Source organism: Varroa destructor, unplaced genomic scaffold (genome assembly GCF_002443255.2).
Source record: "Varroa destructor unplaced genomic scaffold, Vdes_3.0 BEIS01000004.1, whole genome shotgun sequence".
In the NCBI taxonomy this organism is placed as follows: Eukaryota; Metazoa; Arthropoda; class Arachnida; order Mesostigmata; family Varroidae; genus Varroa; species Varroa destructor.
The window spans coordinates 43,212,971-43,238,179 of NW_019211457.1; the positions used below are offsets into that span (position 1 = coordinate 43,212,971).

Sequence of the window (25,209 nt, forward strand, 5' to 3'; positions counted from 1 at the left end):
GCATCCGAACCCCTTTAAAAAGGTAAACGGCGTTTGATGCTCTCAACACGGCACTTAGCACAATTACGTCAAGTTGCGGTGAGGCTGATTACTATTTTAACGCGGGCCACTGTCGCTCACACGATGTTATACGATGAGTGGCTTACTGTGGTCTAGTGCGTTCCATGCGTTTTTTCTCACACACACGTCGCGTGCTAAACATCCGCTCTTCTATAGGAAATAGAATACAGACAAGGTGCAGTATGCACTGTTGGTCCTTCACGTTTTCGTAGAGCCTTGCATGGTCAACACACAAAGCTCCTTCCTGTTTGCATGTACCCCCAAACGCGCGAATTGCACTCTTCCCCTTCCTCTCTGGAAATCGACGCCCTTTCTCCAGAAGCTCAGCAGCAACCACAAATGTTCGAGAAGTTGGAGCAGATATAACGAATCGCCGAAGGAAGTTGCAGCCCGCTATTGTAGATTTCCGTACAAGAGGCGTAGGAAACTCTTCCGGCGGGTCCCAAGGACCGCGGGGTAGGAGAATCGTCTGCCATGTTACAACTAATGGTTTGAGAAGCTTAGATAAAAGACCCTCTAGCATCGGTGGTCTCTCGTGAACTACACGAACGCTCGCGAAAGATACGAGCGTTCGTGTAGCTCACGCAAGACGCGAGAGTAGAAGATCATGGAGAATAAAGGTATCTAAACGTTGCAAATGTGGAATAATCGGCGTTCCCAATGTATTTGGGAGAGGAGTATAGAAAGCAAGGAGACTACGCTGTTCGTTGTACTGGCCGTAGCAGACAGGATTTTAGCTCTGCGGGTTCAGGACTAGCGGCCGCCAGAGAGGGAAGAAAACTCAGAGTCACGCAGCATCAAAACTCACATACGCGTCCGCATACTCGAAGCAGTACCATCATCAACTGAGTGAGTGAGGACCGTGCAAATAGATATACGACTCAGAAAAATGAAGTAGGAACGAACTGTCTGACAGAGAACGGGCGCTGACGATGGCGTTGTAGTATTGTAGCGTTGACGTTGGTCTCACACTTTCATGCGCTAAAAGTCATCTCGGCCAGAGATTGCAGGATTTAAATAAAATTCGTATTTATAAGTCTGCGAAGGAGATTAGACCCTGAAATGCGACGACGGGTCTGGCTGTGTGTGCGTATCAAGGGCTTCCCTTCCTATACGTTTTGCCTGCTTTTCCTTAGCCTTGCGCAAGGAACAACTGCCAAAAAAAACACAATAGTGATAAAATCTGTGAGGCTTTATAGGCTGCTCTGAAGCAAAAATACGCTCCTAAAAATGCTGACAAGCGCAGAGACAGGGAAAGGGAAGGAAAAGCCTTGAATGACACAATGATTCCAAACGCCATTGTATGCAGCAGATTTGTCAAGGCTGCAGGCCAACAGCCATACAGGCAATACAGTAGCGGCTAGTGAGGAACTGTCTTTAGAAAATGGGATGTGCGTGAGAAAGCTAGAAATCGTTTAGGGAATGGACCTAAATCATAACAACAACAACAACAACAACTGGTAATAGGGAAATCTAAACAAAATTATTTGAGTGAGTTTTTCGCAATAAGAGTTTGAACAGAAAAACGTTTCTCTCCAAAGATGCCATCTTGAGGAATTCTCCCGTGCCTATGGTGCTATTTCTCGCCGTACAGGTTACTCATACGAGTCTGCTACTCATTATCTATTCAACGCTGTATAATTCTGCATGTCTAGTTCACAATCTCTCTCTTTTTGCGTTCCGTCGACGAGCAGATGCTGTATTTCAGAACCATCGGCGTTCGCTTAATATAGCCCAGGCCCGACGACTTCTGCAGCCATAGTACCACCGCAGCTTTGCTAGTGTAAATGTAAATAATTAGCGGGGACTCGTCGGCCTGCGACTGTTGCGTTCATCCTGTGTCCTTCGTTCCTATTCGCCGCTAAAGTCCTTTCTTGTCGAACTGCTGATATATTGGCAAACTATGTCCGTGTACTTGTAAACGAACCAGCTTATAGCTGCTAGCCCTAAAACCCGTCTGTAGAAATTCATAGTAATTTAGGAGCCGGCTGGAAACAAAATCCCGTAAGTCTGGAGAATGTAAATTCAGACGAAAACATGGCAATAAGTAACAATCGTGACTTTGCTATCCGGTCTGGAAAGGCGCTGATATAACACTGTTATAAGTCGGATATTTGAGCAAACATGGCTACAGTTGATCATAATAACGTATGCCACAAACAGTTAACAAACAAATAGCAACTGTACTGGATAACATAAAAAACCTGATGTATATGAGCGGGATGGCGAACAGGTATATAGTACGTATAGCAAAAACAATTATCTGGCCATCCAGTGATAGCTACAACACAGAAACAACGATACGGCCTGTCAGTGAATCTGCGGTCACCGGAAAGCTGAAGGTCTAGAGTGGAACAAGAGAGTAACTAATAAAACATCAGATACCTGTTTGGAATCGCCATACGTACGACCATCACAATACAAAGCAGTTTTTTCATGTTCTCTTGTTGGTCTCAATGTATCTGAGTCGTTATTGGATCAACCATAACATTGTGCTTATATTGACACCCCTTCCATTAATTTTCGCAATTCCTTTCGAGCAACTCTCGGAACAATTTTTTTTGGCTATTCTATTTCTAATTTCATCGCTCTTATCAGGGATATGAATCATTATGCAATAGCCGTGTATTTGCGTACCAGTGATGTAACATTAGTTGGTAGTTACCATAAGCTATTGTCAAGTAATCGTCCCAGCACAAAGTGTTACGTAACGTGTTCTTGTCAGTGGCTTGAAATCTAGTCCCGATTGGATTTCCTTGCTATACCAGCCAAACTCTCGAAGCGGCCACTTTTCGCTTGGAGAAATTTCATCGGCCAACGCTTTGCCCTAGATTACAGTGCTGTTTGTTTTTAACATATTTTCCGTACCGTATACGAGCGTTCCTTGAGACACGTGGAACTCTCCACCCATTGGCCTTACCGGAAGCAGACATTCTTCGACCTGCCATTTCTGTCCATTTTACCGTCAGATCCCACGTTCCACATTCTCGTCGTAGCCACACAGACGTTATCGCATGTCCCTCATGTGTGCGTCGTAATAGCGTTTTGTCGAAAGCTATTATATTGCTGCAGCGGAAGTTGACGAAGTTAAGCAACCCCGATTTGGTGAGGTGCTGCAAACATCGACTTCTGTAGCACCGACGTTACCTAAAATCTTCCAAGGCGCATGTCGTATAGCGCTTATCGTAACTTGTGACAATCTAATATTTCAGCCCGCACTCATAACAGCTCTAACCGTATTGCAGTTATGCCGACTTCCCCTCAACCGCGTCCTTCAATAAATCCAAATTTCAGGAACTGCTGCATGGACGAAGCTCTACTACGTAAGCTGGAACGCCAGAGCTCTACGATTTGGTGACTAGACTACGTGTCAGTAACGCTACGAAACATCCATCTGTGTCGTTCGAACAGCTCCCTCCCTTTTGCGCAGCTTTCAGTCCTTTGCTCATGCTGCGAATACCCACACCCCCTGCCGGTCATGTTTTCTGCCCTATCTTGCTTTTCTTCGTCTAATTTGAGTATCAAACTGGATAAAGAACAGGAAATGCTTCCTTCTACTGAGTCAGTAGAAATTACCCACTGAAATTATCGCCGTACTCATAACTGGCCCCACGGCAGCCTTCTCAAACTGAGCTTCGCAAGCAACCAACAAAAAATAGGTAAAGTTAGCATTGTATAATGTAATTTGTTTTTGGTCACGATATGGCCATTTGTGAACGTCGAATTAAACATTACGGTATATCTAGTGTGGACACTGCCGCAAATAAATTTTCTGAGTCTCAGTTTGGTTTTAGCCAGCCGCTGATCACCAACATGTGAGTTTGGTTCGGAACGAGATGGTTAACACGTCAAAATTTGCTGGCAAGGATTCGACAGCTGCTTTCGATTCCGCTTCTATATAGGCCCATTTAAATATAAGGTTTTGCACTCTTGTTTCCTATAGGCTTTCATGGTCTAGTGTAATAGCTTATGGAATAATTCCAAGTTGACTGCTTGACCGAACGGTCTTCCCTGCTGCTCCCTTTTTGCTTCTTCAACTGGCTTGGTTGGCTGTCGCCATGAGCTTTACTCTGTCTGTCTGCCTGCCTGCCTGTTTGGCCTACTTCTGTTTGCTTAAATCCACTCGCAATCTGTCTGGCATGTCTTGCTAACGTACGCAGACTTAACTGCAATTGTTCGCCGGGTCGATAGCGATGATTCCTATAAGTTGATTGAACTTGAACAACTGTGAAGTTCGTTAAAATACTAACATTCATGAGCAAGAAACAAGTATCAGCGTGCAAATCAAACATCAATTCAACAAACACAAAGGCACCTTATTTCTTAAGTCACCCGCTTGATAAAAATTATATAGTCGAGCTACGCGGGTCTACATTGCTGTGAGTTGTAACGTGCTGGGGTGACGGGGTAAGTTAAAAAATGTCGTATTTCCCAGTTGTGGTTCACTGTTCTCGTTGATGAATTGAGTTCTTAAAATCATAACGCTTTATTGATGTTAATACAACTCCCTACCCTATGCGTTCCTCAATTGTAATATATCCGGCGTAAATCTGCACGACTGCCAGTAAGCCTTTAGCGTATGTACTATGGTTAGCACATAATCGACCCATCGATCAAATCAAATAGCATTCAGCCTTGAGATAAATTTTTCTAAACACACATCTAAACCAACTTTAATGGCTAAACGTTAAAATTTGGATGTTGACAAATCTCACGCCCCTTGAGATTTCTATGGCTACGAATGTAGAGCACATATGTAGACGATTTTTCTATGTAAAATATCATCTTCTAGGGATTGAAGGTACATGAAGGCTTGTACGTTTCATTCAGACAAGAACCACGTAGCGGACGCTGGATTCAATTGCGGGAGTCTCAACTCTCGCCAGCAATAACCTGCCCGAGCGTTGAGCGAAAAAAAAAAAGCTCAGTTCTATTGTAAATAGTCATTAAAAATACAATGCAATCGCATACACATGTACTCTACAGATTCTCAACAGAATACCGAGACCTATTGATTGTATCCTGCTCGAAGGTGGGCGCTCATCGTGTTATTCAGGTCGTGCTCTGTTCAACTAATATTTGTTTCCATCGTTTCAAAATTCAACACGGGTATTACCTAATTACGATCAACGTAACGATGTTAAAATGGATAGCAATTGCGATTCAGAAACTATCAGTTCTCCTGAAGAGGAAACGAGATAGTGTACGGCGACTGGGAATAGGCTTTCTATATATACAGGGATGTATGACTCGTGGAATCGATCACAAAAGTAAAACGATGGTAGGCTTAGCACTGTGGGTATATCTTTAAAAGTATTTCCGGAGTTAGGAACTGGGTCAGTTCAGGCCTACTGTTGAGCGCGTTATTTTTCTTCATTTGAACTACAACAGCGAACTTATTTGATCCGGTAATCTATGTTACATAAGCTCAAGTTGCCAACTGAGCAAATTTGTTTTGTTAAATGACGATCTCTTTGTTTCTGATCGTTCACGTTTGATGAACCATGTCCGGCAACCGCGGTAATAGCTCTTCTTAAGCCCTAGATAACCTAACCTGCCAATAAATATCCATTTTGCCCCTCACACTTGTTGATCTGCACTCTAAAATGTCAGTTACTCTAAGAGTCCTAAAATAGTTATTTTCTATGTGTATACAAGTGTACTCAAGTGACTTGATTCACATCTTAAGGCATTATTTTTTGTCTATTGATTTCCATTATTCGCAGTTGGTTAGCGTCAATGACCCATTTAATTCAAATATCGTCTATATAGTGTAGTCATATAGCTTATATATATATACATATAGGTCAACAACGCAATACCCCAACGTAGAAATAAAATACCTTGCATCATATGAGCTATACGAGTCAACTTTTCCGGGAGAGAGGTGCCTAAAAAAAAAAAAAAAAGGTAGTACCTAAAACTAGTACCAGAGGGCCACGAGTGGCAAGATTATTGTCACGATTTCCCTCGCATCTGGAGCTAGTACACCTATCATAAGATTCGTGAAAACCCGGTTCCCTGCAAAGCTAAGGGTAAAACCCAGGCATAGTAAAATGTGTGATGACGTGTCTGTTTAGTCAGTTCGTTCTCTTCCATTCGTTGTTGCTCAAAGCACCCGAAAAATTCCCATCGTGAATTTTTGCTTTCCGTTCAGAATTTGTTATTAAAGGCTTTCATTACAGGAAGCTCGAGATATCGACGTAAGCCCCGGACAATAGCAACAATAGCGAATCGGCTAGGAGATACACGAAGTGATTTCGGGTCGTTCTGTCTAGCCCCAGTGCTCTTTTGAGGAAGGAGGCCTCGACGGGATTTAACTATTCTAGATTATCCATTGTAAGATCTTCCTGAATGACGCGTACTCCATACGTCGCGCAGCTACCGCGAGGTCAAAGAAACTGAGAGCAAAAAAGCAAGCTGAGGGACAAGGCATGAGACGATTTGATCATCCATGCAGGTGCCCCTGCTTTCCTGCATCTTTCGGTGACGCATGCGGTTTTCGGAAAACGGCTCAGTGGTTTCCGTTCGCGGAAGAGAGCAATGACAACCGTTTGCCTAGGCAAAAGACCCATCTTGCAAAGTGTCAATCGCCGCTTTCCTGCCTTTTTTTCTAAATTTGATCGCATCCGTCCTGATCAAATCTACGTATATCTCGAATCTATAATTACCTCGTGGAGCCGGGCTAGAGCTTTCGGCATTTGGAACCTGTTCGACTCGTATACCACTAAATCGTCTGCATACAACATGACTTCAACGAATTTCGTCAGTACCCTTATTTGATCCTTTAGCAAAATGGCGAATGAAAGTGGGTTCCGGTTGTTCCCTTGAGCCAAGCCGGTTGTATGTGTGAAAGGCGGAAGTTCGGCCATTTCATCGTCGATGATTATTTTGCTCTTTCTCAGCGGCAAGAGCTTCGATGGCCGCGAACTGCTACGATCCAAACTAGCGTTCATTCTCGGTGTCGGTTTGTTCCAATGACAACGGCCATGATCCTCAAGCCAAGGCACTGGAAGCATCAATACTATAGTAACATTCGGACCCAAGCCGACTTTCCTTTGCCCTAAGTTCGCTCGCCGCAGTTATTCCCGTCGATCAGTTGTCTTCGTTTGCTGTTTACCTTGGCCGAAGACGACGCCGCGACGGACATAGAATAATATATAGGCCACTGTGCACAACTTGGGTAAACCGAGGTACGTTTGTCGATATCTGTGTCGACAGCATATGAGGTAAGTTCTTTGTATCTAAGTATACTAACCCACTGACAAGCAAGGTTAATATGGTGCTGGGTCGACACCGCTCAATCGGATCCAAATAATTGGGGTTGGCAAAAAAATCTTTGCTTAGCCGTGTTCCGTCATGCTTTATCTCTGATTAATCGTTTTAATATACTGGAAAAATAATCGGCGGGTTTCTTCATTCTTCCTAATTTTGGTTCATTAACAAGCCCGGGGCAAGATTATGATATCCTACAAGGCATTCAAGTTGCGTATCGAGTCGACGACAATCGTTTACCTATATAAAGCTGTTAGCATAACTAAGGTATTGAAAAGTTTGGGTCATTAGCCAAAGCACATTGTGCGATGATTAGAGTCTCACGTCGTACATTGTATTTTGTTTTTCTGCCGTTGTTCCCATATACGACGTCATCACTTATTTTCAACATCACAGCCGTCGCCATTAATAACGCGAAAACGCCGAGTCAGTAACGCTAATCAAATCGCTATCATTATTTATGCCCATGGTCGCTTCCTGGACGCTTCAGATTCTTCTGTTGAGGCTCTCAGAGGGCATTTGTCGGCCCAGCTCGTTTCTTATGAGCAGGGAATCAATCAGACGGGTTGGGCCCTAGTTAATTGGTACGTATACTGCGCACATCCATCTCAACGTTCTGTTACTGGTTTTACACGCCATGCCTTATTGACTGCCCGCAGGCCATTTCCGTACTCAACCTAACTGACTTACTTGATCTTCGTCGTACCCTTCAGGAATTAGACCATGCTCAGTTGTCAATTCAGCTAGAACAAAAGAATGGAGAAATGTCAGGAGGTACGCAAACTTCTGCACCGCAATGCAGGGGGACCAATAATATTATATTTTTACATTGGTTGATTCGATCGTTCAGTGGAATTGACATTGAGCTGTGTAGCTAAAGTAATACCTTACAATAGCAGCCATGGCCCTGCGAAAATTCCATAGCTTTACACTGTAACATACTATGTAGATTTTTAAGGGTTGTCTACAAGTTGATTAGATTGAAAGAAGGAAGGAATAAAGGTTATTATTTATTAATATATATTTTAAATGCAGATAAAGAATCATGCATATTGTACTTTACAAACGGCTGTGCTCTCTATCTCCGATATGGAGTTTATCTCACGCAGCATCGTTTGCTAAAGCTGATAGATAAGTTCCCTTTTACTCGACCCTGACCAGTGGTAGATTCTTATTATCATATAGAAATTAGCACGAGGAACGAATACGAAATAGTAGAACCTACGTCAACTTCATGCTGTTGACGTCTTCCTCCCAAACCTACGCTGTCCAACGCTGGCGAGTCCCCACCGTCCTGTGAAGTGATGTTGGAGGCAGCGGAGGACAAGTATAAGCCGACAGAAGATGTAAGCGATGGCAGCGGCGATCGGCAACAGTGACAACAATCGTGGGTAGCGCAACTAGTAATATTACTGCTGTGGCAACAATGACACGGTCTACACCGTGGACGATGCGTACCAGGTCGTCGCTAGTCCGTCGAAATGCCTGGAAACTTGTGCTGGTCAGACAACTTTTTACTCACCGGTATGAAAACAAGTAAGCTTTAAGCTCGGTGGCTACTTCTGTGCCTGCTAGACTTCCTCGATCACAGCCATTCGGCGCTGCAGTCCTAGTTTGCCTTTAGTATTGCTAGCAATGAAGAAACGATAATCATGCAAGGTTAAGTGGAGAGAGTAGCAGTAGTTTAGGCAGGTAAAGCCAAATGAGCTTGATATAGGTGCATGAGCATGAGTGTGTGAGATTTTTCGAGACTAGTTGGGAAATTGTGAAATAGTACGTGGAAGATCAGTTCTGGAAAAGCGGACCAAAATTAACTGACGCATCGTATGTAACATTGCCTGCTCTCGTTTTTTAGCTAGTCCGACTCCACTGTGCCTATGCTTTCCGCTAAAGATTGTTTTGAACCCGCTGCTAGTGTTCTTATGTTTTTCTTTCGCCATATCGCCACATTTCTTCCGTCTTTATTCTCCATTGAGCACTCGCTCCTAGCATCCAATTTCCATTTATCCCTGTTTCTACCGTATTACACCCTGTATTACAACATGTGCCATGGACCGTCTTAATTCAGACACCGCATCTTTGGTCGTGCTCGATAGATTGCGAAGTCTAGTCCAGGAACACGGCGGCTAAGTTAGCACAGGAGAAGTCGCTAGTAGCGCATATCGTTCACAGGCGACATACAGGTAATGCGAAGGAGACAACGTGCATGAACGTATATCCAAGTTAATGCATGTAAGTATAATCTCACTAATACAAGTAGACAACAGAGATATTCTAGTCACGATGCAGTGTAGCTATGCCAGAATTGTCAATGGGCACGTGGGACACGGACATGAATGGGAAAACAGCTCAAAGAAAGACAACGAAAGAGAGAACGAACGAAAAGTCGCACGAAAAGATGATGCAATTACGTACTATTCAAGGAAAAGATAATGTTTTATGGGACCAGTGCCACCTTAGTACAGAAGGAAAGTGAAAGGGAAGTAACGAGGAAAACAGTGAAGGCCGGTGACACACGCAAGAGTGCGCCTTTTATCTGCTTGCCTTTACACCGGGATGCCTCTACGAGGCTACTGACTGGTAACAGCAGCAAATGGTATAAGACCTGCAAAAACAATTCTCGCTCGTTGCCAGGGTCGCCACCGCCACCGGTGGCGCCTTTAACGCCATTGTTAACGTCGACGATGTTGACGTCCCTCTTTCAGTACGAAGCAAGACGGTACAGACCAGTAAAGAAAGTAATAGGGAAACTGGGGCACGGAAAAAGAAAGAATTAGCGAGGAAGACAGAATGAGATGAACTGGCAGACATAACTAGATATAAAAGTAATGAGGGTATGAGGGAGCAAGCCTGGCTATGCAACGGGACGGGAATGCAAACCCGGGCAAACAAGTTTGCTCCCAGTAGTCGCAAAATCGGAGATCGGAGTAGCAGTGACGTAATTAAGTTTAGAGATCTATGAGGGCTATGAGATTTAGAGGGCTATGATCTATCCAGAAGTATTAATGCTTAAAATTCATTGATATAAATGCTCAAATAACGTTTCGTTTCTTAATGTTGAATGAAAAAGTATCCACGAACTTTTCAAGCAATTCAGTAAACGTAAATTTTTAAAAAACGTAAATATAATCTACAGGCAAATGTTTTATTTAAATTTTTTTACGCACATGTTGAGAAGTAGTTATTGTGTGGAAAACAACATGGGGAAAGTCTTCGTAAAAAAACAAGGAGTCGATGTAAAACTTACGTGACCAGCATATCAAACGACTTGAAGTTGCGCACGCACGCACTATAAGCCACAACAGGGGAGACGCAAAGTAATGAACCGCACGGCTGTGAGAATTGCGCACCTCGTATGCTCTAGTGAATTATCATGACTCGGTATAATCTAATTAGATATTTATTTATTTATAAAATAAATATTACTAATACCCGTCGACGTAAAAATGTTGTGAGGATAAGAAAATTGTCTTCGGCCAGTAGCCTGACTGGAGAACCAGAGATACCCAAAGGAAATAGCAGCAGTAGTAGCAGCTCAGTGATTATAAAACACGTACGTAAGGGATAACGACAACAGTGATTACGGTTCCAGCACTAACGGGTGGGGCTTTCGTTGCTTAGGTTGCTAGGGCTAATTGTTGAACAGATTCCACTACTGGTCTATGAGGATTCTGAAAAGAAAACAAGCTGTTAACACTGATAACAGCGGATAGCTGTGACTGTTGCAACTGTTGCTAAAATAACGAGGATGTTCCCTTTAACATAGGTGATAGTAACGAGCCCTCAGTGTCCTGACCAAGGAACACAGGACAACATATAGGATATAAAACGTACCCAATATACATATTTCAACACACAGATGCTAAGCATACAAGCTGAGTACACTTGCATTGATAAGGAATAAGAGTGAGACTAAAAATGAAAGAGAGTAGCAAAGAAGCAACAGCAAAAGAAAGACGCAGAATATTGGCCTGTTTCCGGTTCAGGAATTGCTCCTCCGCTAGCCAGCAGCAGTCTCCTTTTTCCGGTCCTATTACGGACAGGTCAACTAACTTCGCCCGCCATATTACGCCCGTTACTACTAAGCCATTGCCGTCAGTGGTGTTCGTGGATATGTCAAATCAGCCTGCTCTCCTCTACCCACCCACGTATGGCTGGCGATGCGGTTATTGTTGACGTAGTTATCGTCGTTACCAAACGTAAGCGCAAATAAGCAGGCTTCCGGCCAGTCCAAATTCCTTTACTGGATCTTCCGTTTCCACCGAATCTCCCTGAAGGCAACCAGCACTAATGCGGTCTTTAGCAACGATCGAAGCTTATTCAAGCCAAGTTGTTGCAAGACGTCGTTCCCGTTGTTGATTAAAGAGCATTCATCCCGCCTGGGTTTAAGATCGGGTCTTCGGAACAGCGACGAAAGGGTAATGGTTAACCTGCAATATTGACCGTAGGATGACAGGGTCCAAAAAAGTAAAAGACCAACCAGCCGTTCTTCCCGTGGATCCTGCTCTATTTTGCTTCCGGTTGGTTCTACGACTAACGGTGCTTCCGCTGAGGAACCTATCGGCCTGTCCCTGACTTCAGGATGAACCTAGTCTGGAAGTATAGTGATATCAGCAGGAATCAAAAGCTTCGAAGGGCTGGTAAAAAACAAGGCCATGCCTATATATAAGTCTAACATATTGTCTGCAGTCGCCTTGGCGATTGCACATGAACCTGCCGCTGAATGTTTCGGTCCCAGTTCGTTCCCGTCTACCGTTTGCCTGCCCATACACTAGCTGTAGCCTCTGCTAACTGGAAAAGTATCAGAGAACAATATCAAGACTAGCCCTCGGGCCCACAGCCAGTTGCACAAGAACCTGGGCTTTCGTAGACCCTTAGCCTATGTATATTGGCACGGCCTTTCGATGGCCGTAGGCGTCTGAAGGTTGCTAGCTGCATATAGTACGTCGCTTGTTTACAGACTACTTAACGAGGAGGGAGAACAGTGTGCGTACCCCATTGTTCTGGCGTTCTATGCCCACAAAATCATGACTGCAGACAGACTGCTGGCTGTACCACAGTATGTTGATCACCGAATGGCTGAATAAGCTGAAGGAGAAAAATAAGAATGGCCCCTTACCTTACAGGTAGTAATTTTGTTAGCTAGTATACAAATATAATAAGTATGCGGGCTAACGGCGTTACTGTTAGTTTTGACTGTGGTGATAGCCGATTAGAGACGGCATCCTGGGGGGTCAATGAACGACTTGCGCTCAGCATTCAGAAATACGTCGTTTCAGACTAGGTAGCCTATTCTATCAGCTAGCTAACTTGGTTCCTGTCAATAAAGGAAGTGAACGATTATAATTACGCGAACTATTATATCAAAGCGAATTGTATTAGGACAACTAATTGGCTACCACATAATGTCACATCTCTTAAAATGTAGACACGACAAAATCGAACAAAGGATCGATATACCCGTATCGTAATCCCTCTATTGTTTAACGAGCTTCTGTTGCTACGCTAAAAGCAGCTGTCTATGCTAGGAGACTTGCCAGACGAGTGTTTTTCTCCGTGTGTTAACTTTTCGTTTTAAGCCCCCAACAGACAAGTTCATCTCACGAGTCAGCTCTGAAGCCATTGCAATCCATACCTTCAGAAAGTTCAAATAGTAAGTAAATTAGTTTACCCATGGTTGTAGTGCCGGCAACAATAAAAGGTAGCATTAGGTAGGCCTACGTCTACTGTATTTGCTTGTTTCTTTTCAGCTAAAAAAAAAAACAAACTATATAACCTACTTTATCAGCATAATATTGTTCAATAACAAATAGGTGAAAAGTACAGGTAGTACAGGTTTCAAGTACAGGTAGTTTGCAAAACCCCACCAATTTTTAACTAACGCCATCGTCAATATGTTTTAATATTTAAGATTTATATTTATTTGAGTTATATCTATATGAGTTGATTCGAAAAAAATGTTGGCCTCTTAGCTTTCGCAAGGAAACAAAGTTATCGATTACTAAAAAAATACGTTGACTTGAAGCTGGTTTCTAACTTAAAACTTAGCGAGTTGATTCTTTACTAAATACGGTTAATCGCAGACTTTCAGCGAGTAAAGTATCTCAGATACGTTTACTTGAGTTCTTGCGCTAAGTTACTACTCAAGATACGCTCAATGTAGTAAAGAAACTAATTACTACCTACACATCTACTGACATAAGGGTCATAATTAAGCAGAGCGTCAATCAAAAACAAATGTACATAAACCTCCAATTTCAATACGAATTGGACATTCCTCATTAAAAAAAAAATAGTCCAAATAAAACGCACTAAAAACACCATTAGCTGGGTCAAACCAGTAATTAGCTTAAGATAGACATTGGCCAAATAACATTTTTCACATACAACGCTGAGTTTATGTACTTATTTTGATTTTTCAACATAAAAAGTTGACTCTGACTTACGGTTCTGTCATGACAATAATAGACGGAGTATAGTTAAAATGTGTTGTACATTTTATTGCGCAGTTAAAAAGCTGAAGTTAGACTCCTGTCTAACTTAGACCATACGACAGCAGGCAATTGTTCCAGCCCAGTTATAACATTTGAAAATCATCATATGTTCTTTATCTAAATACGCCAAACTAAACGGATAGCTTGATTTCACTACTCCAAACGTTTTCGTTTACACCAAAGGTTATCGCAACACTTTGAGCTAGTCAAAATTTGCAATATTGTTCTTTTCTCCCAACTACAGACCCTTGCTTAGTCTTTCACCTTTTACCTAAATAGTTAACGAAGTTCTAATAATTTATGTTTCCAGAGTCAACTCTCACGTGTGATCCATGAAATTAATGCAGGATACGATCATGACTGGGGCTGGGCCACTTCTCTCGGTAAGATCTCGGATTGGATCTATTCACTCTGATAAATCTTCGTCCGAAATTCCAGCTCAAATAAAAAGTTTCTGCAGCTTTCTGCGTGCGGTAGCCATAATAGGTTTTAGATGTTCATGAACCTATAAGTCGATCCAATCTGTAGTCTCACACAAGATGCATGCCGTTCAGTATGTTTCTTTTACCATAACACTCCACTATCTGCATAAAGACCAATTGTTGATTATTCATTGTGGTTTACCACTCGCATCGGTGTGAGCTTTTGCGGCAACAGACGACTATTTTCTGCCCTCCGAAAAAAGATCATTCCACCATTGTAAATGTGTAACGCTTATATGGTGGATTATTTAGTGATAGTAATCGGCTGCTGCTAGTTAGGCCTTGTTCCAGCAGGGGTCTGTGGCCAGACAGTTGACCCTAGCTTCGTCAGTTTGGTATAAAACGACCTAATCGAGACGTCGTACGTAAGAGAAATTAGCAATTAAACGCTTCGGCCGGCCCATTAGAGTTAGGCCGCGCTTACATTGACAGATCATTTAGGTTCAGCCGAGCGGACTCTATCAATCTAAGGGTACAAGGCTATCTACGCAGAAGTAATAATATATTTTAATATTTTTTTTTTTAATAGTTCTGTGGTAATGCGTTGTGCCGCTTTTTCCGATCAGCCGCTGTTTTAAACTGTGTAACTTTGTGTTTGTTTGTTTCCGCAGTTATCTCCTATCATGGTTCCGAGTAATTCCCGAGTGAATTAATGTTACTTATTTCACTTTCTTGTTAGAAGTTCCGTTGAGCTAAACGCCATATGTTATACATATGTCTAGTGTGACATTGAACTTCGCGGCCTTTTACACATAGTTGAATAGACCTCCAAACTCAGTTAGTGCGTTTCCGGGATAGCTATGCATTTTTTAAAAATGGTTTTATGGTGCAGAGTAAGTGTTTAATTTTTTCTCTCGATTCCTTTAAAATCGTCTTGATAGATGTGTATTTTGTGTAAAAACTTTCAACTTATCTAGACCCATTAATGTATTTATCATATATTTTTTTATCTTTTCTTCACTATAAATACCACTGTAAAGCCAGCCAACTTCATTAAGAACTTAGATTAAGTTGATTAAGTCAACTTGCACGACGTTTTTCATCGAGTGTTAGAACAAGCCACCAAAAAACACTACAACTAAAGTAAAACAATCCGGCCAGTAGACAGTGCGTGATTTCCTACTAGAACTAGTTCAAAAATATAGTTACAAATTAATTGTTACCCTAATCGACTGAAATCAATGATTTTTTAAGATGCAAAGGGTTGAAAAGTGAAAATCTTCAACAAATCCGCTAGAATAAGGCTCATCCAGCGCACGTCCGAGGAAAATTGCACGTGGATTCAGACGGCTTACTTTGCAATAGTACTTCAATTGTGTTCTCCGGACAGTGCTAAGATAGATTGAAACGACTCTACCAAGTGTCACGAAGCGCTTATTCTTTTGTTCTGCCTTTCATAATGATAACAGCAGGCTTTGTTAAGAACTTATCAAAACGCTATACGTTATCCAGTCGTATTAAATGGGACCACTAATGACTACTAGGAATGTTCGTTTCGGCCTGGTGAGTTTAAATGGGGAAATGAGATAACGGACTAGTCTGTTTTCTGCGAATAATTGCGCATAATTAGACCCTAGAAAAACTTCAATATACCTCTTTACTGCAAACAAAACAAACAGACCTCGAAATGTTTATGTGTGCTGACTCGCTAATAAGCACTATGGCTAATTACAGCCAATCTTAAGTCGACAATGAAACATACCGCTAACTTTTCAGGTCATGACCGTCCTTATTACGGTAGGAAATTTTCCCACCATCGGCACCGCACCAGGTGATATCCCTGTCAACGAAGAAGACGTCTATCCTTTTTCGATATTGCCCAACATGACTGAACTTGGCCTAGAGATCATCGAGGGTGATATTGCTGTACCCAGAAGCCTTTTGCGTAAAGGTAATCGTCCTACTTTTCTGCCAGTAGGTCAGCGTTGGCCTGGCAACGTGGTGCCATACAAGTACCACACATGTAAGTAAGGCGCTATTAGTTACCAAACACGTTTATGATATTTTACGTCAACACGTTATGCTGTAAGTTTCGATTCAATTGTACTTGCTACTTGAAATAAGCAGTTTACCTCCTAAGTAAACAATATGCATACAATGTAGTCTTTTATCATGTAGGCTCCATTGACTAACTCATAATCTCTTTAAAAATAGAACACAAACAACAACAGTGGACCGAACCCACTGAACCAAACATGCTGTGCCGCGATACCTCAACCCTCAATATCAACCCTTGTTTGTTCCAACAAGCAGCACGTTCCATAAGGGATTGACAAATAATAGTGTTTGACAAGGATAATTATATACAGGTATATGCATTGAAAATATATGCATATGAGTTCCTGGCGCGTATAAAAGTTCACCTAGACGCCTCGCGTTTGCGTACGGCGAAGCGGACTTGTTAAAACCTCCCTATCCTCGGCGGCCTGATGGTTCCGCGGTTACGTGTACTGATCGCGCCACTGATCCATTGTCTGCGGAAACGGAGCCCCCATCTCTGGCTACAATTATTACCATGAGCCGTACGCCGTTTTTCTGATCCCTGCACCCCATATTCACTAGATAAAGCTGACATAACAAAGCTATTCACTTTGTCTCAGCCAGTATCAAAGCTACAAGTGTCGATAGGGGCCGCGCTGGTCATCCAATCAATGGCTGACCGAAATGAACTTTAGCTCGTGCTGCTGGTCGGCGTCAAGCTAGCAGTCCCAATGTAAAACGAAAAATAGGTTGGCGCATTTAAGACGAAAACCGCATTTGTGACACATAGGTAAACGACTTCGTTTTTCAGAGGAACATCTTTTTATGCGCTGCATTACGAGAGGTGTAATATATTTGGAGTGTCTAAATACCACATGGTCGAGTCACGGTAGAGCCTGAACACTGGAAAATCCATTGGCGTGGCCATGCCAACGTAAATCATAAAATGCTCCAATGGAATGAGATATTCTCTTAGCACCCGTCTAATGAAAAATGATGTAGCACTGCCCTTGTTTCTACCGGCCGTATAGAAAGCTGCTCGATCCTATTAATATAGACCGCTTCGGCGGTATTTATGAGGCTGATTTGTGATAACGCAATTTATCGGTACGTTCTATAATTTGCAGCTTGCGAAGGCCAAACGTATGATTCAATCTTATTGGACCAAACTCCTTACTGACAGCATGATGAGAAATCTTCCCATGAATATTTATACATAAACGAACATTGCTTATCTTTTACTATGGCCTTTTGTCTATGTTAATCTGCGCTGATGCTGACCTTTGTTTCTCATGAGTAAGCAACCCAATGGATCAAGCAGTCCCCAATTATGTGAGGTAGGATTTCATGGAGTGAGTGAAGGGTTTTTGTAACTGTCAAGTGGTGTTGTTATAGATTAATTTCGAGTTTGTTGAAAACGATTATCCATTCATTTTCTTACCTTATTTGTAAGGCCGAATGCAGAAAAGTTTAACCCTTTGGTTTAACCTTTAAAACTGGTCATCTGTCAGCACTATGGTAACAAGCCAAGTATAGGCAAATAGATCTCGCCTTTTTTATAGTCATATAAAGTTATTGTGCGTTTATATCATAACTCGTTCGCACCTGTGCAATAGCGGTTAACCATTCAATATACAGGTCTTAATATTTCTGGAAAAGGGATGGTAGAGTCAAACTAAACCCCCTAAATATTTGGCTGATATTCAATCTTGTATTTGACGCCGGCCATACGCAGAGCGACAGCTCTTGAGCAAGATAAAGTACTCGTCTAGATATTGATTTCAATCAATAGCTGATATGCAAAATGCGAGGAACTTTGTTTATGATAAAAAATAGAAAGAGCCATTTCGGAAGCGGGCGACAGCATTGTTGCGACGTAAGCGTGTCTCATCAACGGAACGCATTACATTAGGAAAACCAAAAGACGGAAAGAGCCAAAGTGCAGAAGCCGGCATAGCAATGCCATAATCTATATATATGTGGCAGAAGCCACATGGTCACATGCTCAAGGCAACCGAAGCTGGACGATTCTGCTATAACAGCATGTTCGCATGCTCGAGCCACAAGGTTGGCGAGATCTAGTCGGTCTGACCTTCCGCCTGACCTTGCCTCACCCGATCAAGGTTGTGCCTGCTTTCGTATTTATGATACAGGCTTGCAGAAGACCAAACGGCAGTTGAATGGGTCACAGGCATACGCACAACACGACCCAAACGATCAGCAAGAACATGATAAGCGAAAGCAAACAGTGTAGTCAATTAGGCAGCTGGGCCTTTATCTAAAGGCCTAATTGGTAAGAATGCTCCCTAGGGCAGAAGTTCATACCAACAGAAACCACACAGTTGGGTACATTGAGGAGTCATTCTGTGCGAAGCCGGCGTGCGTATAACAATGCTGCTGACATGCAACGACGTAGCGGAATTGACAACCCAATTTGAATCCACAAAGATGCACTTAAAACATTGTATTATAGACATCTTTGATTGTAGATTGTATGACAGAAATAACGGGATTCCGCAAAAATGATTGCCATAGAAATCAACGCCTATACATATGCCTTTCCCTTAGATGGCCTATAAAACTATATTACTAACAAAGGTTACAGTGGAGGGCAATCGCCTTTGCAAAATATGCTGGTTTTTTTCATCACTCTACGAAAAATATATCGACTTCTGGTTAATACGACAAAAGACTAGTAAGGTCTTGCCGTGCAGAGATGCAACATAAGTTTAGTATACACAATTTGTTAATTTCGATTAAGTGAAGCAGATACATCCTAGGAGGATAATTTCAAATTCGGTCAGTATATTGTATATAGAGGTAAGAATAAGATTGGGCGACCGGTTTTCCTCCCACATTTTTTGAGACAGTGAACAGCGTATTTACGATCAGTTGAGTGGTGGGCAGGTGGCAACCTTGAAGGCTTTACTTATAGTATTACAAATTGAAAGTGGTTTTGACTGAGCAAAGAATTGACTTCTTTCTGTTCCGGCGTTTGTCGAATGTGTTTTTTTGGAGCGAAAAAAAACGTTTTTTTATGTACCCATACTACTATAAGCGGCTTAATATTTCTATGTGAAAAACTGTATTTGTTTGTAAAATAACACATATGTTATATTGCTTTTTTTTTCTGATCATCTACTACACACGCATTGCTCCCGTTATTACGGTCTGAAGTCATGAAATCCAACTAAATTCGTGTTCTGTCCGATACAAGGCTTTTGATTGATATGACGTATTCTTAGAAAGAATTACACACATAGATATACGTAGTCTCCAAAAAGAACTGCAAACAAAAATTTATAATTCTCTAATAATCAGTGTCACGATTCCTTTGTTTGCGTAGCCTGGCTCAGCGTAATGTTAGTGAGGTCACCGCGAAGCTCACCATCATCATTAGAGGGTTCAGCTCTTGCAAACTGGTTGTCTTTTTTTAGCCTTAAGGGGGACGAATCTGTAAGTAGGGTCTAGTTGGGGCTGAGCTTAGGTTTCCATGTATGGCTTTTTTCTGTGACGTTCACACCGTAGAGAATAGCTTTTATAAGATGCTGCCAGCCAGCCAGCCATTCAATTAATCGCAGACCTCCCATATTGTGCACACATGTCAGTACGATGTTTGAGTTGCTTTTTATCATTAGCTACCCATATATCGCCTATGTCAGCCGAAAATAATGTCAAAATTGCTCTAGCCCATACTGTACAAGGCCAACCTTGGGCAACGTGGGGTGAGACAAATTCACATATCTCATATATATAGCATCGTGATCGTCATAGAACATTACGTTCACAACACAGCGACCTTTAAGTCGGCCTGACGACTATTATCTGTCCCGGGGTCCGATTCCAGACGAAGCTACACCTTACCCCAAAAGCCCAATGATGTCCCATCAGCGCGGCATAATGCTTAATACCGCTGAGGTATCTTACGAAAGCAAACAAAAGGCAAGGCCTGTGCATTAGTGTTCATTACTGTCATATAATGAGAATTATCGCGGGCGCCTCATGATCATACGAAATGTGTCAACAATAAGCCGCAAAGAAGTTTTCATGTCGCATTGTCCAATAACTATTTAGAAAAAAAGACGTAGATGTATTCAAAATCTTTCAGAAGAAACGCAACCTCTCAAAAGTTTGTTGGAACTCTGACCGACGTTTGATCTGCCCAACAAGTAAACAGAGTCGAAGGCTTTGACGGAAATCTACGATCACATAAATAATGAAATAATCACCTTTTCGCCTCGCCGTATTCCATCAAAGCAGGGACTGTACAGGTATTAGACGGCACCATCATCAGTTAGTAGATCTGATCACAGGACTTGTAAACTGGCAGCAAGTTATTGCATGGAAAAAACATTTGTCAATGCCCATAACATTTACAACTAGACGGATACATCTATATATATATATATATATATATATATATATATATATATATATATATATACATATATACATACATATACATACAATTATTCATTAGAAAGTAGATTCTCCGAACATAGAGCAGCTTTCGTTACTCCATACACTAGTCCGGCGATGGCCAGACGTCCGGAAGTGCAAAGAGTTCGAACTCGAAAGAGCCGATAAGACTCCCGGTCTGAAAACATAGAATACTAGTAGACAGAGTCTAGCAACGGAATATGAGGATGATCGTTTACGATCGTCTCTGCTAGCCTCGGTCTAGGTTAGTGAGAGTTGGTAGGGTTAATCCAACTAATAAAAATAAGCGAGATGAGCTTGGAAATGTTTGTAGAACAAGGTCATCGTTCTTTCAAGCTTTGTGCCTGCAGAGGAGCGGTTGGTTTGACAGGCAGCTTTTGCACAAATATGCCTATGAGCCTGTCAATGCTCTGTAGCCCGTCTGGACACACAAAGTTGAAGGGGCTTGAGGCCCAGCGGCACGATATTATTGATCTCGTTCATTACCGTTAGTTCGAAGAATCGTTGAGTGTAACGGCAACCCGCTAATAAAGAATTCAGGTCGCACTAATGAAACAAAGTAGGTTACTAGTTTCATTGAAGTAAGCTTAATTGTGCTTTGTAATGCGCGTTGTCAGAACCTGGTCCGTTGAACTTTTAATTATCTTTCCTTCAAACAGAAATTTACTGCGGCTTCTATTAACCAATGGGTCAGTCAGAAGCAGATTAGGACATATATGTGAATAGGACACAGCCCCTACATACGGTCTCTTTTATGCGCTGTTCCCTACACTATATTTATATACAAATGGATATTTCATTGAATTTTTTTATATGTGCTATAGATGCCATTCCTAACGGTTACTTTATATAAAGTAACCGCTACTGACCGTGACTAAACCAATTCAAGTCTTATACTGTCTACAGGCTCGTTTAAAATATTCCGCTTACAATTCTACGAACGCCTTTTTGATAAAGCGAGTCTGTTTTGGGGGCACTACTCAGTAACGCTCTACACATGAAAATCCAACGAATTTCAATCTGGGCTGTGCAGCCGGCCCATGTGTCTTGGACATAGTTTTGATCTGGAGGTTCCAAACCAGCACTAAATGTAAGAGCCGATGCACAGTTTCGTTGGAAGACATGAGGTCTTTCTTTAGACCCTTCAGCTATCAACTACGGCACAATCATTTGTGGAACGTATAGATGTTCTCTGTTAATGACGCGTTCGCCTTTCTCAAGGGGGGCATGGTAACATGACGTTTTTCTCATATTCAAAATATGAAATTTGCTTTTACCGATAGTAGGCACATTGATGGAACTGTGAATAAGCCTGCGAACATATTTGTGCTCACTTTGGCATCGAAGAGTGAAAAGAAGAAAAAAAAATACTCATCCGAGAAGCATCGAAGACGTCCTGTTGGTTCATGCTTAAAATAATTAAATAGCAAACAACGACAATCGTATATCTTGGTTTGATTGTCCTAAAAGGCATCTTGTATGACTTCTATGACAGATGACATGCATCTGAGGCCCTCGTGAATAATCCGTGGCATTGCACGTTTACTCGTATCAACTTTTTTCACTAATGCCCTCATCGAAAGAGAAGGATCATTAGAAGTGCACTTTAACTTAAAGGTAGTATTTAACTTTCGAATACGCGTTCGTGCAGTGGACTTTCCTTCGTGCTGTGCTCGAACCCTCTTTTGTCTCTTCTGCAATTGCATACTCATTTGTGATGCGGTACACTGTCGATCAGGGGTTGCCCCATAGCTTCATAATCTCGGCGAAGGGGTTCGTCCATCGCGTGACTATGGGATAATAACTTAAAACATTGTACTGCTACTGGTCATTACGATTTATTATGTTGCTGTAAAAGAGTTGGCTGTCGTGGAAGTAGCAACGTGTTTGTGAGATTGTTTCACGCTTACTTTTGATCGTGGTAAGCAGGCTGCGGGATCATTTAGGCGCTCCCCATGCCTCTCAGGTACCCGATACAATGTTTTTGAATGTTGTATTTCTAGCTGATTCTGCAGTGGGTTAGAGTCAGTGGAGGTAAGGTTATCTATATTCGTTGGGTCATTCGTTGACGTATGTATAAGTGTAAGTGACCATGACTGCCATTAAATCACTTCGTCGTGCACGACTTTGAGCTAAACCGTTGAAATTTCAGTAGCCATCGTTTGAGGAACCTAGGCGATCGAACCCTGCTGGTGAGAGGTAATGCCTGGGGCCATATGCCAAGATAGGAAGTACGTAATGGAAGAAACACGGTGTGCTGAACAGCTTAATACATGCAAGTCAATACTGCTTTGGCCAGCAGCTGTAAGAAAAAGCCGAGTCTGTGTGGTACGAGGCAAATGTGCAAGGGCAGATAGGGTTTCGCTGGCAGATGCATATACATGCGGATGATGCGCGATTAAGCCGCTGAGGTCAGTTAGGCCTTTCGAGGCCAGCTTGAAGCACAAAGAAGTGGATGAGGCAACGTGCCATATTTGCTAATTTATGGACTCCTGCAGCGCATATAAGTCGTGCGACATTTTGTCGTTACTTGCCGTCACACTCCCATTCTATCCATGGTCCATTGCAGTTACTGACATAGTAACTGGCACTTGTACACGGTTAAATTTGTCGTACCATCGCATAGCTCATGTACCACGTCACGGCTCAGATAATCCATAACAACACCGGGAATAACAGAGTCCAATCTGGGAAGGAAACAAGATTCTCTAACGCACCAATGTAGACTGGCTTCGAATGAGATGTAGCTGTCGCACCCATGTGAGAGGGTATTAAAAAACATCTTTTTTAAACCAGCACTTCCGACTGACATAACAATAATCATTTTGGCGCAGTTATATATTGACGTCTTTGATATATAAGATCGAGATTGTCCCATATTTTTTTTAATTGTAACTAACTATAACTTCTACGGTGTAAGTCCATTAATTATTAAGTTATTTACGTGCAACGTCCAGTTAGGTTTAATATGATAAGCCTTTTACGTACGAATTGTGTAAATACGTTATTATATTCCAATAATAATTGAACCTCAGTAAAAACTTTAGCGACTCGCTGTGGTGTTAAAGGCTGAGCTCATGAATTCAGCTGCGATAGTTCCGATACGTGTGATTAAATAAGGAAAACCAGTTGAATTTCATATAGACATATTAAATATGCTTCGTGTTCTAAACGACCATAAGAACGACGTAAGTAGGCTAGATACGATTTCTTTCTTTTCAAACTCTGGTAACCCTGTGGAAAAGGATGGGTGCATTACCTATTATTGATGATCGGGCTCGCTGTTTATCATTTCGTTTGCCCTTTATTTGGAATTGAAATGGTTGAAAATCGCATATATATACACAGTTATTGAAGTCTGTAAAATTATAGAATAAGCTATATGTAATTATAAAACTAGCTTTTGTAGCCTACACCCTCTTGGTCTCGTCATTCCGAAGTTGACAGAAATTCATAAAATACTCTCCTCAATCAGTTAATTGACTTGAAGTTCGTCTTTAGATTTCTGATAAGTAGAGGCAGCAAATTTTTTCACGGATCTTTAACTTAGAGGCTAGTATCTGCAAAGTTCATTCATTGATATTCAAGTAAACAACATCCTTCTAATACGCACGGACGAAAGTCCATGGCTGAACCAAGGTATACACGCTTTCAAGATAAAATTTTAGAAGTATGGCCTTTTTTTTTTTTGAAAAAAACACTTTTAAGAATGTCTACGTCATAGCCGACAGTTTTGCCAACTACACTATTTATATTTTGAACAAATTTCGGTATCCGATGAACTTCTTTGAGGTAATAATGACTTTTCCCAAAAAGAGCCTCTATTAGCGACCGAAATGTGCCTTTGCCATAACGATTGCTTTAACATTGGAAATTAAACATGACCCCTTTCAACCATTTCTAGTTAAAGGCAGCGACTTACTACGTGACCTCATCACTGTAGCCCGAGCAAATGTTTGCTTAGATTTCACGCCTTCGCGCTACGTGAGTGCGCTAGAAGTGAGGGACTATATGTTAGAACTTGTTTCTGAAGAGGATTTATATTCTCACCTAGTTCTGGAATATTATGTCTGTATTAGGTGTTCTATGATCGTAATACTAAAACAGGTTGCTAAATTACTTCTCGTGCAACGGCAAAATTCTGATGAGGCTCGAGAGCACAATCAATAAGTTGTATCTTCAAATCCATACTTTAGATCATTTTATCTTATTCACGAAGTTAAGGAACAATAATAAGACAAATCGAACGCTCTGAAGTTAGTAACTTTAACTACTTTAACTTAGTTTCCTTCTGGAAATTGCCAGATTTAGCTGTCCGGTACTGGAAAGTATGCGAACTCTCCCTTGGCGCTTGAAGTTGAAGCGGTTCGTGCCTTTTATGTTGCTCATTTTAAGACCAGTCTCGCTTTTTCATAAATTATTGCCCCACGGGGTGACCTGACTTTTTCAACTATTTCCGGACCTTAGCGTGAACGTGA

General features: G+C 41.8%; 1 protein-coding gene across 8 annotated transcripts in view; it reads left to right on the forward strand.

The window, feature by feature from the left end:
- The first annotated feature begins 12,834 nt into the window (after window positions 1–12,834).
- LOC111250350 (blastula protease 10-like) overlaps window positions 12,835–25,209 on the forward strand; it is a 92,653-nt gene continuing 80,278 nt past the window's right edge. For 5 of the 8 annotated variants that reach the window (XR_002673309.2, XR_002673311.2, XR_015326122.1 and 2 more), the window contains exons 1-3: window positions 12,846–12,988; window positions 14,140–14,212; window positions 16,028–16,274. Coding sequence is in view for 2 of the 8 variants with exons in the window: in XM_022805466.2 (XP_022661201.1) it covers window positions 14,162–14,212; window positions 16,028–16,274 (298 nt within the window). In the remaining 6 variants the exon portion in view is untranslated. Of the gene's footprint in view, window positions 12,989–14,139; window positions 14,213–16,027; window positions 16,275–25,209 lie in introns of all 8 variants that reach the window. The other 3 variants (XM_022805467.2, XR_015326124.1, XR_002673318.2) reach the window with 3 other exon arrangements.